Source organism: Melanotaenia boesemani, chromosome 5, assembly GCF_017639745.1.
Source record: "Melanotaenia boesemani isolate fMelBoe1 chromosome 5, fMelBoe1.pri, whole genome shotgun sequence".
NCBI classification, from domain to species: Eukaryota; Metazoa; Chordata; class Actinopteri; order Atheriniformes; family Melanotaeniidae; genus Melanotaenia; species Melanotaenia boesemani.
The window spans coordinates 36207392-36223315 of record NC_055686.1 but is presented as its reverse complement, the minus strand read 5'-3'; the positions used below and the strand labels follow the sequence as shown (position 1 = coordinate 36223315).

General features: G+C 42.1%; 1 protein-coding gene across 8 annotated transcripts in view; it reads left to right on the top strand.

Moving 5' to 3' along the window:
* Nucleotides 1–15924, top strand: part of col4a6 (collagen, type IV, alpha 6) — a 202156-nt gene that overhangs the window by 174969 nt on the left and 11263 nt on the right. For 7 of the 8 annotated variants that reach the window (XR_006010578.1, XM_041986707.1, XM_041986706.1 and 4 more), the window contains 11 exons: nt 3664–3819; nt 4251–4259; nt 7034–7204; nt 7296–7439; nt 7569–7691; nt 10728–10909; nt 10999–11062; nt 11167–11241; nt 11434–11541; nt 11629–11739; nt 11846–11917. Coding sequence is in view for 7 of the 8 variants with exons in the window: in XM_041986707.1 (XP_041842641.1) it covers nt 3664–3819; nt 4251–4259; nt 7034–7204; nt 7296–7439; nt 7569–7691; nt 10728–10909; nt 10999–11062; nt 11167–11241; nt 11434–11541; nt 11629–11739; nt 11846–11917 (1215 nt within the window). In the remaining variant the exon portion in view is untranslated. The remainder of the gene's footprint in view (nt 1–3663; nt 3820–4250; nt 4260–7033; nt 7205–7295; nt 7440–7568; nt 7692–10727; nt 10910–10998; nt 11063–11166; nt 11242–11433; nt 11542–11628; nt 11740–11845; nt 11918–15924) is intronic. The other variant, XM_041986705.1, reaches the window with a different exon arrangement.

Here is a 15924-nt window from a genome sequence, read left to right as displayed (position 1 = left end):
TCACAACCTGCAGGTTCAGTGTGAGCTGGGCAGACATGGAATGTCACCTCTCTGGCGGGGAAGGAGCCTGAGCTGGTGCGCGAGGTTGAGCTGCTCCAGCTAGATATAGTTGGACTCACCTCAACACACGGCTTGGGCTCTGGAACCACTGTCCTTGAGAGGGGCTGGACACTCTTCCATTCTAGGGTTGCTCCGGGTGAGAGGCACCGAGCAGGTGTGGACATGCTCATTGCCCCCCGACTAGGCGATTGTGCGTTGGGTTTTACAAAGGGTAGCCTCCCTCCGCCTTCAGGTGGGGGACGGGTCCTGACTGTCGTTTGTGCTTATGCACCAAGCAGCAGTTCAGAGTACCCACCCTTTTTGGAGTTCTTGGAGGGGATATTGGAAAGCACTCCTTCCGGGGACTCCCTCATTCCGCTGGGGGACTTCAATGCCCACGTGGGCAATGACAACGAGACCTGCAGAGGGAGTGATTGTGAGCAATGACCCCCCTGATCTGAATCCGAGTGGTGTTTTGTTGTTGGACCTCTGTGCTCGTCATGGATTGTCCATAACAAACACCTTGATAAAAGTATCCACATGTGCACTTGGCACCAGGTCACTCTAGGCCGCAGTTCGAGGATTGACATTGTAGTCATATCATCGGACTCGCGGCCGTATATCTTGGACATTCGGGTGAAGAGAGGGGCGGAGCTGTCAACTGATCACTACCTGGTGGTGAGTTGGCTCAGCTGGTGGGGGAGGATGCCTGTCAGGCCTGGCAGACCCAAGCGTGTTGTGAGGGTCTCCTGGGAACGTCTGGCGGAGTCTCCCTGTCAGACAGAGTTTCAACTCCCATCTCCGACAGAGCTTCAACCATGTCCCGGGTGAGATGGGGGACATTGAGTTTGAGTGGACTGTGTTCCGTGTTTCTATTGTTGAGGCAACCAGCCGCCACAAGGTCGTCGGTGCCTGTGGTGGCAGTAACCCCCAAACTCGGTGGACACCAGCAGTGAGGGATGCCGTCAAGCTAAGGAGTCCTATCAGGCTTTTTTGGCCTGTGGACTCCAGAGGCAGCTGATGGGTATTGGCAGGCTAAGCAGAATGGAGCTTCGGCGGTCGCTAAGGCAAAAACACGGGCATGGAAGGAGTTTGGAGAGGCCATGGAGAATGACTTCCGGATGGCTTCGAGGAGATTCTGGTCCACCATCCAGTGGCTCAGGAGAAGAAAGCAGTGCTTCGTCAACACTGTGTACAGATGGGGGGCTGCTGACCTCGACTCTGGACATTGTGAGGCGGTGGAGGTAGTACTTCGAAGACCTTCTCAATCCCACCAACACGTCTTCTGATGAGGAAGCAGAGTCTGGGGAACCTGGTGTTGGCTTTCTCATTTCTGGGTCTAAGGTCGCTGAGGTGGTTAAAAAGCTCCTCAGTGGCAGGGCTCCGGGGATGGATGAGGTCCGCCCAGAGTTCTAAAAGGCTCTGGATGCTGTAGGGCTATCTTAGCTGACACGCCTCTGCAGCATTGCGTGGAAATCGGGGACAGTTCCCCTGGACTGGCAGACTGGGATGGTGGTCTCCCTCTTCAAAAGGGGGACCGGAGGGTGTGCTCCAACTACAGGGGGATCACACTCCTCAGCCTCCCTGGTAAGGTCTATTCAGGGGTGCTGGAGAGGGGGGTCCGTCGGATAGTCGAACCTCGGATTGAGGAGGAGCAGTGTGGTTTTCGTCCCAGTCGTGGAACAGTGGACCAGCTCTACACTCTCTTCAGGGTCTTGGGGCATGGGAGTTCACTGAACCAGTCTACATGTGCTTTGTGGACTTGGAGAAGGCGTTCGACCGTGTCCCCAGGGGACTCCTGTGGGGGGCTCTCCGGGAGTATGGAGTGCTGGACCCCCTTGTACGAGCTGTCCAGTCCCTATACGACCGGTGTCAGAGCTTGGTCCGCATTGCCGGCAGTAAATCTGTCATTTCCGGTGAGGGTAGGACTTTGCCCTTTGTCACCGATTTTGTTCATAACTATTATGGACAGAATTTCTAGGCACAGCCGAGGTGTTGAGGGGATCCGGTTTGGTGGCCTTAAGATCGGGTCTCTGCTCTTTGCGGATGATGTGGTTCTTTTGGCTTCAGCTCTCACTGGAGCGATTCGCAGCCGAGTGTGAAGCAGCTGGGATGAGAATCAGCACCTCCAAATCCGAGACCATGGTCCTCAGCCAAAAGAGGGTGGAGTGCCTTCCCCAGGTCGGCAATGAGGTCCTGCCCCAAGTGGAGGAGTTCACGTATCTCGGGGTCTTGTTCATGAGTGAGGGAAGGATGGAGCAGGAGATCGACAGCGGATCGGTGCAGCGTCTGCAGTGATGCGGACTCTGCATCGGTCTGTCGTGGTGAAGAAGGAGCTGATCCAAAAGGCAAAGTTTTCGATTTACTGGTCGATCTACGTTCCTACCCTCAGCTATGGTCACGAGCTGTGGGCAGTGACCGAAAGAACAAGAACACGAATACAAGCGGCCGAAATGAGTTTTCTCAGCAGGGTGGCCGCTCTCTCACTTAGAGATAGAGTGAGAAGCTCGGTGATCTGGGAGGGGCTCAGAGTAGAGCCACTGCTCTTCCACATCGAGAGGAGCCAGATGAGGTGGCTCGGGCATCTGGTTAGGATGCCTCCTGGACGCCTCCCTGGTGAGGTGTTCGGGCACGTCCCACCAGAAAGAGGCCCCGGGGAAGACCCCCGACACGCTGAATGGACTACATCTCACAGCTGGCCTGGGAACACCTCGGGATCCCCCCGGATGAGCTGATGAATGTGGCCGAGGAGAGGGCAGTCTGGGTTCCCCAGATAAGCGGCAGAAGATGGATGGATGGATGGCATTTATCTTCATTGTTGTTTGTAGTGTGGAATTTTATCTTGCTATTTGTTTTTTTTTTTTATGTTTGTTTGTTTGTTTGTTTGTTTTGTTTTGGGTTTCTTTTCTTGTCCAGGGACTCCAAATAACCTTTTGACTAACTGTGATATATTTACACTAAAGTTTATTAATGTACAATGTCCCTGTCAAATAAACCAAATAAATAAAAAAAATATATAAAATAAGTACACATAGCAGCAGTTTATTATTATTATTATTATTATTATTATTATCATTATTATTATTATTATTATTATTATTGTCTTTACTTATTGTTAATCCACAAACAAGTAGAACACTACTTAAGTATCAAGTAGAATAACTATATTCATAAAGCTCCTCTTGGTAAAGCAGTTTTGTTTGGCACAAAACAGCAGCCAGACCATAATTTTGCTGCCATGATGCTGAACAGTAAAAACAAAATAATTAAAAAAAAATGTTTTCCAGATGTCCATGATTTACATAAGCAGACACTTTAAAATACCCATAAAATGTAATGAGATTCAGGGTCAGTGTGCAGACACAGAGGTGAGACAAAGAAAAAAATCACAAATGGAATGGCAAAAGAAACTAATTAAAATAAATTATTAATTATTATTAATAATGATAATATTAATAATAATCATCTTTGTAAAAAGTTCACAGGTAGGACTTAAGAACAGATTTGTTCACAGATCAGTGGGTGAATGAGGCCCAAATTACTCTGTAATTGATCATTTTAGCACTGATTCAGTTTAAGAAGCAGCAGTAATTAACATAAACTATTTTTTAATTCCTCTGTCAGGTCTTGACGGACGCTTTGGTGTTCCTGGACGAAAGGGAGAGAGTGGAAATCCAGGATTTTCTGGCCCCCCCGGTCCTCCTGGTCCTGCAGCTGAGCAAATTTATATTCCTGGTCAACCTGGATTTCCTGGAAACAGAGGACTTAGCGGACCACCAGGTGAGAGAAAAAGTTCAACATACCATTTATCCATTAAGTCTTTTTTAGAATTTTATTCTTCATATTCTGTATTTCAGAAATGATACTTTATCATGTCTAAATAGATTTTTTTTGGGTAGTTTTTTGCTAAATGTTTGAATATAATCTTGTTTGATCTGGGCTGGTATTTTTTCACCTCTCATTCTCCTTTTTTTGTCAGTGCTGGTTCATCCTTCTCCTTTCTCATTTTACTCTCTTCACAATCCTCACCAGGTTGCCTGTTTTGTTTTTGTTGAGTTCTTCATCACCCAAAAAATGTTCTTTTCTGTTTTGTATTTCTCCTCCTGTTTTCTCCTCCTTTTATCTTCCTTCCTTTCCACAACCACCATCATCTCCATGCATCCTCTCATCCCTCCATCTTTTCCCTCTTGATGTTGGGTCGTTCGTTGTAGGCTGCCAAGGTAGGACACTCTCTTCCCCCAACCATCATCCATCTCTCCTATCTGCTCCAGCCTTTTGCTTCCATCCCTGCAGATTCCGGCTTAATGCATTTAACTGCTTCTTTCTTCAAAGCGTCAACCTGCGCTCTATTTCTAATCACACCGCAAACAAATGTCCATCAAAGCAGTTCAGGAAACTTGTTGTCTGTGTTGGAGTGTAACTGTGTTTTATTGAAGCAAATAAGAAAGTCTACATCAGGGCTACTCAATTCGGTCCTACGGGGGCCGCTATCCAGCAGGTTTTCCATGTATTCCTGTACCAACACACCTGAGTCAAATTAATCTGTTATTGTGTAGAACCTGATTGGCTGTTAGAGCCACCTAATTTGACTCAGGTGTGTTGGTGCAGGGATACATGGAAAACCTGCTGGATTGCGGCCCTCGTAGGACCGAATTGAGTAGCCCTGGTCTACAAGGTAGAACTCATTTAGTTCCACCCTTAAAATAATCCTGCTCTGCAGTAGAATATTTTCTATACCTGATGTGCAAAAACCTTAAATTATTGTTATGGCCTTTCAAAGGAGGAAACATTGTTACTTTTAGTGGAGCAATAGGAGTGTCTCAAAACAGAATAAATCGATAAAGAATTTGATCATTAATTAAAAACTATAAGCAGTAATGAAGAAATTGATACAAACTAGAAGCACGAAGAGAGCACAGACTTCCGCCAAGTCATAGGGTCACTGAGAAAACCCCCAGAAGATCCAACAACCCACTCAGGACCCCCTATATTTCTAACCTACTGGATCACTAGATCCAGAATACCAACATGGTCCAGGTCAAACAATGTGGGATTACAACTCCTACCATGATGTTATCTTGTATTATGTATATATATATATATATATATATATAATATGAATGAATGACATTGCTAGCAGACAGACATACAGTGCCGAAAACTTAACCTCTGCCTATGATTAATATGACAATAATCATAATAATAAAATAATTATTTTTATTATAATTAAAAATAAATTCAATTTCATTTATTTTTGTTCATATTTCTTTAAATATGTATTTGTTGCTTACTTATTTAATTAAAAATAATTACTTATTTATACAAATATTACATTATTTCTTCTTATTTTTATCCCTTGTGATTTTTCGTCTTCACCATTTCCGTTTCATCACTGATTTTTTTTTAGCGTTTGCTTTGAACCAATCAGGTTTAAGAACCAGTCACTGTCTTCCCCTGTCTTAGTCTGCTCCTTCTTTATGAAGATGAGAAAACTATGATGATGATGACTGTATGAAGAAAATACCACATCTTTCACTTATTTTATATCAATATTCCACCAGAATCTGCCTCTTAAGACTTTTTAGGCAATATATAAACCCAAAACTTACTTACTTATATTATTACTCATATTTAGTCTCCACATGAAGAAGAAGCAAACAGCTCGCACTCAAACCTGATCGGCTCAGAGCAAAAGATGATGCAGTAACGGTATCTGGACTGTATTTATGTGGGGAAATTCTTTATTATTATGTAATTATTATTAATAATAATAATTATTATTATTATTATTATTATTATTATTTAATTGCTTTATTTGGTTTTACAGATTTACTCTTTTTGAGGTTCTCCTAATACTTCATATTGTGAACAGAAAGTACTTTTCTGTAAATCACAATGTTCCCTCAAATGTTGTCATACAAGCATGAATCACAAAATCTATATACAAATGGGGTGCTAGAAGGAAATGAGTTCATTATGCCCAACTTTAAAATTTTATTGAGATTTATTTATTGAGATAGATTTTATATCTCAAATTCCTGCTGATTTTATAAATATATATGAAGAAATTTTTTATCTGTTGCTGTTTAAAGAGAAAACTGCTGCTAAACCTGTTTGTGTGTTTAGTGCAGGGGTCTGCAGCCTGCTGATGTTTGGTTTGGTTTTTCACAGCCAGAACTAACCCATGTTTTTAATTTGACATCTAATCGGCTCTAGATAATTTTACTAGATTAACTGCAATAGTTTTTATACAAACACTTTTTAACTTTGTCCATGTTGCACTGAATCTAAATGCTTTTTACACTCTTAAAAAAAGAAATGTTGATTTTCAGCACATCGCTGTCTGGCTCTATATTGATGTCAGACTTATTAAATATCCCAGTTTTTATCCTTCAAGCACAGATGTGTTGAAAATATGTTTTTTAAGAATGTAAACAGCAGCCTTAGTGCGCTATCCTGTAGAACAAACTGTAGGTGTTTGAGCTTCACTAATTCAGTCTGGAATTGCACTCATTTGCTAGAATTAAATTTGTTTTCCTAGAGCCAAATCACGCTTGCATCTGTTCAATAACATCCCCAGGCAATTTCAGCTGAATGGAAACAGTAAAACAATGTTAGGATGCATCTGTGATTACATTGTTTTCTGTTGTTTACCAGACTGTGGGGTTTTGTTTATAAAGAATAGAAATAAATGATTTCCTTACAAATATGACAAAAAAATATTGTTCTGAACGGAAGTTCCGTGTAGATGTATGTAAAAGGTAAGTTTTTTTAATTTTGTTTCTCAGGATTTGTTGTTTTTACTTTCTGCAAATATGGACAAACTACATTTAGATAATTTTTTCACATCATGAGTAGAAGTAGTATTTTTGGAAGCAGTATAAGTAGGAAAATTATTATTATTATTATTATTATTATTATTATTATTATTATTATTATTATTTGAAGTTCAGTTGTGATAAGTTTCTCATATAACCATGCACATGGCTATTAGGTTTCCCTGGTCGTAAAGGAGAAAGAGGAGACCCAGGTTTCCCAGGTCCTGCTGGAATGAAAGGAACCCCTGGATTACCTGGCACTCCAGGAATACCAGGGCCTAGGGGACCCCCTGGACTTCCTGGACCAGGCACTCGAGAAGGGATCCCAGGAATACCAGGCAGAAAGGGTAAGCAGGCAATTTGTTTTCCATCTGCTTTTTGATTCCATATCACCTTGCAGTAACTAACAGTATTATAATACTATGTTGATTCCCACAGGTGAAAGAGGCTTCCCAGGACTCATGGGTTTCCCTGGACTACCAGGTCGCTCTGGAACCCCAGGATTTCCTGGAGCGAAAGGACTACCTGGAGGGCCTGGGAGAGATGGATTTTTTGGCAGACCTGGATTACTCGGATTGAAAGGTAGTATTTAGCATTCAGCTTCTGAAACACAACGTCACAGACATGCAGACTGGAGGAAAACAATCATATACAATTATTGGCATTTTTAAAGTTACACATATAAATATCCACATGTCTGTATTTTTGCAGGTAACAGAGGTCCTCCTGGTCCTCCTGGATTGTCTGCTCCTCCATTTCCATCAGAGCTTGTGGAGAAAGGAGACCCAGGAGCTCCTGGCTCCGAGGGAATTACTGGCTTCACTGGACCCAGAGGTAACAACTATTTGTTTATTTATTTATTAACTAATTAATTATTTTCCTGTTTTACTGTACTTTTTATAATACATTCATGCTCTCACTGGAGAAAATCTTTCTTATCCTGTTTATATATTTTGTGGATTTACAGATTTGATACATTATCATATCCTAAATTCGGAAATATTTTTTTAAATCTATCTTTCCTGTAGATTTGAAACCAGGGACTTTTTTCTCTTTTTACTTTACATCATTTTCCACAAATTTGAAACCTAAAAATGGAAATAAAAATGTGGTTCTTCAAACATAACAAATATCCTATGGTGGCTCTTCATTAAAAATATGTATAAAGTTTCCTTTTTGAAAAGTCTCGTAACATCTGCGTCTCTAGAGTAGTTTTATTTAGCTGGCTGAGGGAAAAATGGCTCTTTGGATTGGAAAGGCTGCAGACCCCTGCACTAAACACATAAACAGGTTTAGCAGCAGTTTTCTCTTTAAACAGCAACAGTTTAAATATTTCTTCATATATATTTATAAAATCAAATATTTATGAGAAAGAAAGATGAAATGTTAAGGATTTACTAACTAAAAGGTAAAAAGTCAGCAGGATGAATTTAAAGCTGTGAAGCTGCTTCCTTCTAAACACAGAAGGAACAATATGTGATGAATATCAGCATCAGGTGAACAGACAGAAAGCAGGATGAGAATCTCACAGCTTCTAGATGGTGAGGAGAGAGAAATATTCACAATATGCACAATAACTTCCATCCATGCACCTTCAGTGTTTCATTATCCAGATTTCTGGTCTATAAATTCTCTAAACTTTAATTTTTAGCTTGACTGCTTAGCTTCACCTGCAGCCTCCGTTAACGGGAGTTAACGGGTTAACATCTCGTTTCCAGGTGTAGCGTCAGGTCTGTAGATGTAAATATAAACATGTGTGGTATCTACAGAAAGTCCAGAATCTCAGCTACCAGCTCAGTAAAACCATTTCTGTCACCAACAAACACAGTTAAGACAACAATAATTAAAAGACAAGTTATGGCTCTACCAGTCGAATGAACACGAACAAACGACTCCTCTACTGAAAGCTCACATCTCAATGATTCCACAGCTGGAAGTTTCATCTCGCTGTGACCAAGATTCACCAAACCAGAAGCAGAAGAAGGCTCGATTTATGCTTTATGTTTGTTAAAGTCAGAAAGCATGTCTTACCTTTGCTGTCTTGCATAAATTAAAACCACATTTATTTAACAAAATAATAAATAAATAAAAAGTTTCTCGTTGTCTTTTGGGAGCAGTTTCCCGTCAAAAAATCACAATGTTCTGCCATCTGCATGGGTTTAGACAAAGAGAAACATCAGTTCTTCTTCTTTTTTAAGTTACAGACAGAAAACGTTTCTTCATTTTAATAAACCCGCTCTCTCCTGATTACATCAGACGCACCGCTGCAGCAGGGAAGGGAGACATGGACGCCATGTTTCTGTCATCAAAGCCAGCGGCCAGAAAAAATAATAAAAAAAAACCTTAACACACGATTTAAAAAATTAACAGCTTTAATTAATCATTGCGGTTAACGCGTTAACATGCCCAGCCCTAGTATGAATGTTCGGTGATGGTCGGAGAGGCCGTAGGTGCGGTCTTCTCACTGAATTGTTGTTGTAACTGCCTTTTTTCAATACAGTAACCAGTGGATCAAGATGATGAGAGGCTGATCAATTTATTTCTTCATTTGCTTCCACAAGCTCATGAAGACTACCGGAACTGAAGTGAACCATCAAAAGAACTCTATTCTGTTGAGTTTACCAGCTGATATCACCCCTGCCACCTTCAGATTAGGAGGAGAAACTGCAACACAACATCAAAACGACACGCACCCCCTACACTTGAGTGCGAAAGCACGCTTACCAGCATCAGCTACACCGTAACCGAACACTGCGAGTATAAATCCAGCTTAGTACTATACAATCCAAGACAACATGATACAATATGGTACCATATAATACAGTTTGATGCAATGCAATATGCTATGACACCATGTAATGTGATACAATTCAAAACTAAATGGTATTATACAATATGATGCAATACCATGCAATGCATTATGGAATGGTAGAATACAATGGTTTTCAATGCAATACAATGCAACGTAATACGGTACAGTACCATATGATACCATATGATGCAGTGGGAGCAGATACGATATGATGCAAAACAGCATAACACATACAATGATATGATATAATGCAATATAGTTTACTTTCTTAAAGGGAAATTTTTTCTTGGACTCAGGCACCACATATAACTTCTCAGTTAAAGGAAAATATAATCGCCCTTAACAAAAAAAACAAAAAACAAAAAAAAAACACAATTTCCAGTGTCCACACACATCCGCACATCACTACTATTTATTCTTCTCAGATAGATGATATCGTAAGCCCATTCCTACTTATTTATTTCTTTAACCGGGACACCGGCCCAAGAGTAATGTTGCCCCCAGAGAATACTCCTGAACCTCCCCTAATAGCCAGCATTGCTCTTGATGTGTATTTCAGTGTGAAAAATTGGAGGTTTAGCGTGAGAGTGTGAAAAGTCACTCAAATGCGTGAGTCTCACAACCAATGCGTGATAGTTGGCAGCGGTGCAGCAACAACCCGTCTTCCTCTTACTTCATCCTCATTTTGTGTCTATAGAAGGTACACTTTATAATAAACCCGCCTCCCTCTCCTCCTTTCCGCGCTTTCGCTTCTGTTTAAAAACAACCACTTCGCCTACTACTACTACCACAGTTCGGCCAGTTCAACGCTAAAGACGGTGGATAGGGGGCGGGGCCACAGGGCATGTTACCATGGTTTCCACAATCGTTCCCCACCAATCAAATAATTCTGTTAAGGTTAAAAATTGTATAGATGTGTTTCTTATTGGTTATTGGCTATCATATCTAATACTTAAAGCCTTTTTTTTTTTCCCCTTAAAACTGGTCATGTGGGGCCCGTGTCCATAATGCCCATTGGATAATCCGACCTTGCCCCCAACTTTTTCTTTGGCATTTAGGTGACAAGGGTCAGCCAGGTCAACCTGGTCGCCAGGGTCTACCTGGACTTCCTGGTTTTGCTGAGCAGAGTAAAGGACAGCCCGGACAGCCAGGATTTCCTGGGCAGTCTGGACGTCCAGGCTTCTCTGGACCCAAGGGAGAGCCTGGAATCATGGGATTCCCTGGCATGACAGGGCAGAGGGTAAACACACATACACACACAAATTACAACTTCAAACATGACAAGTGCAAGTTGAAACAGTGGAATTGAAGTTATGATGGTGTTTTAAGGGTGATGATGGCACACCTGGTTTCCTGGGCAACCCAGGAGAATTCGGTCGACCTGGTACCAAAGGTGAGCATGACCATCCAATCTGCTTTAACTCTTTTGTTCTCTATCAACTGTTTGCATACAAGCTCATGTTAATAAATAACTTAAACTCATGCTTTGTTGCTCAGGTCAACCTGGAGATAGTTATGGTTATCCTGGAGGACAAGGAACTAAAGGACAGCCAGGAGATTCAGGCTTCCCAGGTAAGATTCTACACACTTTCTAAGATGTAAAACAAACAAAAAAATTTTTTCTCTGGAATAACAAATGCTAACTTCTTTTAATTGATTTTTATTTAATAAAACTTAAAATCATTGCCTTTATTTAAATCAGTGCGGGATTAGTAGGATATATTAAAGTACAGGTTACATAGCAGACTGATTCTCCATCTTCAGGTGGTCAAGGCAATGATGGTGCCCCAGGTGAGAACGGCTTCCCAGGAAGTGCAGGTTTTCCTGGAATAAAGGGTGGTATTGGTGAACCAGGAAGACCTGGAATAATGGGTGAGAGACTGCGCCAAAGCCAAACTAATGGTCATACTCATAAAGCACCTTAATCACGTATTGAAATTGGCTTGATCTCTTCTGTAGGCGCCCCTGGTTTTCCTGGGCCAAAGGGTCAGCCAGGATTTCTGGGGGGGAGAAGAGGATTAGATGGGTCTCCTGGCTTTCCTGGAGGTCCTGGAAGTCCTGGAGCAAAAGGTTAAAAAAATTATATATATATATATATATATATATATATATATAATATTAATACTTGAATGAGTAGATGGTATGTATACATACTCAGAATGTGATGTTTTCCCAGGTTTGGCTGGAGCTCCTGGTTTAGATGGACTGAATGGTCTTGCTGGACCAAAAGGCCTTCCTGGAACTCCGGGTAAGAATCATGTTGTGGTGCATTTTGATGGAAAAATGAATCCCCACAGGTACATCAACACCTTCGTAAATCCTGACCCCTAAAACTTGATGGTGAAATGATGATTTAACTAAACCCTGTTAAATTCTGTTTAGTTAAAAATTATTTAACTAAACAGAAAGTAAGATCTTTCCATTAGGAAAAACACAGCAGATTCATGTTTCAACTGTAAATGATGCAGTGAGCAGCTTATCATTCAATCATCATACAATGTAATCATAAATTATAGTTTTAGGACTTAACAGTTGTGTAGCCTTGATAAAAGCAACTTATCACTAAGGCTAATCAGAGTATAAAGATCAGGTTCTTGAGCAACAAAAAGTCATGTGGCCTGATGAATTCAGATATTTCTCCTCACTGTTGTTACAGGAAGATGACAATGCCAGAATTCATTGGGCTCAAAATGGGAAATGGTGTTAGAAAACATGAGACATCATTTTGATGTTTAGATGTTAAAAAATATTTTTGGAAAAACGTTTGATGACTAATAGTAGTGAGTCATTTACCATCCTTGCTTGAAACGAAAATGATTTTGATGGATGCTCCTTTTTTTACACAATCCTGACACCCTCAACTGTCACCAATAATTGCTGATTGTGGTCTTCCAGGACCTGTATTATTTAAGCTTTTCTGTCTTACTTTCTGAAGGTGGATTCTGAAAGGTTCTTAAAATAATTTGCAGTTTGAAGTTTAAGCATTTTAGAAAAGTTACAACTTTACTGGAAATGTGTTTGTATAAATGGTAAATGGTAAATACATACAAAAGTTGTCCCCTCGCCCTCCATGGGCGGTCTCTCATCCATCCAAGCTTGGGTCCTCCTACCAGAGGCCTGGGAGCTTGAGGGTTCTGCGCAGTATCTTTGCTGTTCCTAGCACAGCACTCTTCTGGACCGAGATGTCTGAGGTTTGTCCTGGGATCTGCTGTAGTCACTCTTCCAGTTTGGGGGGTTACTGCCCCAAGTGCTCCGATGACCATGGGCACCACTGTTGCCTTCACTGTCCAGGCCTTCTCAAGTTCTTCTTTCAGGCCTTGGTATTTCTCCAGTTTCTTATGTTCCTTTTTCCTGATGTTGCAATCGCTTGGTATTGCAATGTCAACCACAACGGCTTTTCTCTGCTATTTGTCCGAATGTCATTGCTGTAGATCCTGATTGTGTGGATCAGTAAGTCAATGTCTCGCTCGCTCTCGGCGTACAGCTTGATGTCATCCATGTAGAGGAGGTGACTGACGGTGGACCCATTCTCTGAGTCGGTATCCATAGCCAGTCTTGGTGATTATTTGCCTGAGGGGGTTCAGACCTATGCAGAACAGCACAGGGGACAGGGCATCTCCTTGGTATATGCCACATTTGATGGACACTTGTGCAATTGGCTTGCAGTTAGCCTCAAGGGTGGTCTTCCACTGCCACATTGAGTTTGCAATGAAGGCTCTTAGAGTCCGGTTGATGTTATACATCTCCAAGCATTCCATGATCCATGTGTGTGGCATTGAGTCATAACATTTCTTGTAATCAAGAATCAACCAGGCAGTGCACAGATTGGTATTCCTGGTTCTGCAGTCCTGAACAACTGTTCTATCTACCAGCAGCTGCTGTTTTGCTCCTCTGTTATTTTTACCAATGCCCTTCTGTGCTGTGCTCATGTATTGATCCATGTGCCCACTTATGTTAGCCGCTATGATGCCTGACATGAGCTTCCATGTGGTGGGTTGACAGGTTATTGGCCAATAGTTGGATGGAACTGTTCCCTTCAGGGGATCCTTCTGGTTTAGGATTGTCCGGCCTTCAGTTAGCCATTCAGGGTGGGTCCCATCCTTTAGCAGCTGGGTCATTTGTGCTGCCAGGTGCTCATGGAGTGCAGTTAGCTTCTTCAGCCAGTAGGTGTGAATCATGTCAGGCCCTGGTGCTGTCCAGTTCTTCATAGCTGAGACTCTTTGTTGAATGTCTGCCACTGTGATGGTTACTAGTTCTTGTTCAGGGAGGCGGTCTGCTCTTAGACCCATCAGCCACTGTGTACCGCTGTTGTGTGATGCCTCCTTCTCCCATATGCCTTTCCAATATTGTTTCCAATATTGTTCAGTCTCCAGCAAGGCAGGTCTGCCCTGTTGTTATCCTGCCACTGAGAGTACACTTTAGCTGGTTGAGTTGAGAACAGCCGGTTTATTCGCCTTGCTTCAATTTCTCTCATGTACCTCTTTAGGCAGGTGACCTAGGCTTGGGGTCGTTGTTTGTCAGTTTCTAGTGCTTCAGGTATGGGCATCTGGCTGTACCTCCTGGGTACCTGTTTTTTCATTGCACCTTTTTGGAGCTCTGATAGTTGGCTCACTTCTCTCCAAGCTGCCTTGATTTTAGCCTCTAACCTCCTCTTCCATGGTGGATATGTATCTTTATGGTTGCTCCTTGGTTGATAGCCAAGCACCTCAAGGATCACTGCTGCTGAGGTGTAGATCAGCTCATTTGTTTCAGTGATGATCGTTGTAGGAATCCTTCTCAAAGCTGCATTCACATCTTCCAGGAGACTTTCCGATGGTGCTTCACTCGGCCTCTATAATTGGCGTCGGGGTTGCCTGATGTTCATTTTTGCCATGATCTTATCTCTTAGGTCAGTCAATGCCTCGCGCAGCGTGATTGTGCTTATTGGGGCTTCGTACCCAATCTCGGGATGGGGAGTTGTTGTTAACTCCCCCCTGACCTGGCGTCCTGGCTCCCCCTTGCCGTAGCATTTGTGTTGTACCTCGTCAGTCTCAAGCTGTGATAGCAGTTGCCGTCTGTGGATGTTGGAACATTGAGCCACTAGTTGTTTGACAGTGAGTGTAAATTATGGGTTTCTAAGATTCCATATTTCCCACATTCTCTGCATGTAACCCCTCTGACTAGGGTTACTGGAGTAGTAGCATTCCAACAGAGCCTTGTTCTCTGCTCTCGTCCATTTCCGTCTTATTCCAGTAGTCCACTTCTCGCCAGGGTGCTCTGGTTCCCCAGCACCTGACGCAGACCTTGTTTGACCGGGCGACGTCTGAGCCCGTATGTCTCGTGTTCCCTTATCTCTCATCATATGAGGTAGGCAGTAGCGCAGAACCCGGGTCTCCTGCATGAAAGTCGGATGACTTATTCACTGAGCTACCCAGCTGCTATATATATATATATATATATATACACACACACACACACATACATATACATATATATATATATATATATATATATATATATATATATGTATATATATATATATATAATTTTATTTCTTGGTGCCTTTCTACACCCAAGGTCAGTGTACACGAAAGGAAAAAATAAATAAATAAATAAAAATTATATAAGAGTTAAAAACAGATTAAAAGACACTGAGATAAAAATTACATAAAACAGTCAGTTACAAGATTAATAGGGAGTAGGCCAGTTTAAACAGGTGGGTTTTGAGTGCAGATGTGAATGATGGAAGAGAATGGATGTTCCGAATCTTAGATGGGAGTGTGTTCCAGAGCCGGGGAGCAGAGTGACTGAAGGCTCTGCTCCTCCTGGTAGAGAGACGGGCTGGATGCGGGATGTGACAATATTGTGGATAAGGATTGCGGCGGCGTATGGAGTGAGTGATGAGTGCAGACGGTTGATATTACAAAGGTGGAAGTAAGCAGACCGAGTAATGCTTCTGATGTGGGCTTGAAAAGATAGGTTGCTGTCGAGAATGACGCCGAGACTCTTGACCTGAGGGGAGGGGGGAATGGTAGAACTGTCAATGTTAATGGATACCGTGAGACTTGGTTAGAGTGGAGGGCGTGCTGACAAGCAGAACCTCAGTTTTACTGCTGTTGAGTTTGAGAAAATTGGAGGAGAACCATGCTTTGATTTCCTGGAGACAGAGAGAGTGGAAGGTGGAAGAGAGTATGGTTTGGAGGACATGTAGAGCTGGGTGTCATCTACATAGGAATGGAAGTTGATATTATATTTAGGGAAAATGTAGCCAAGGGG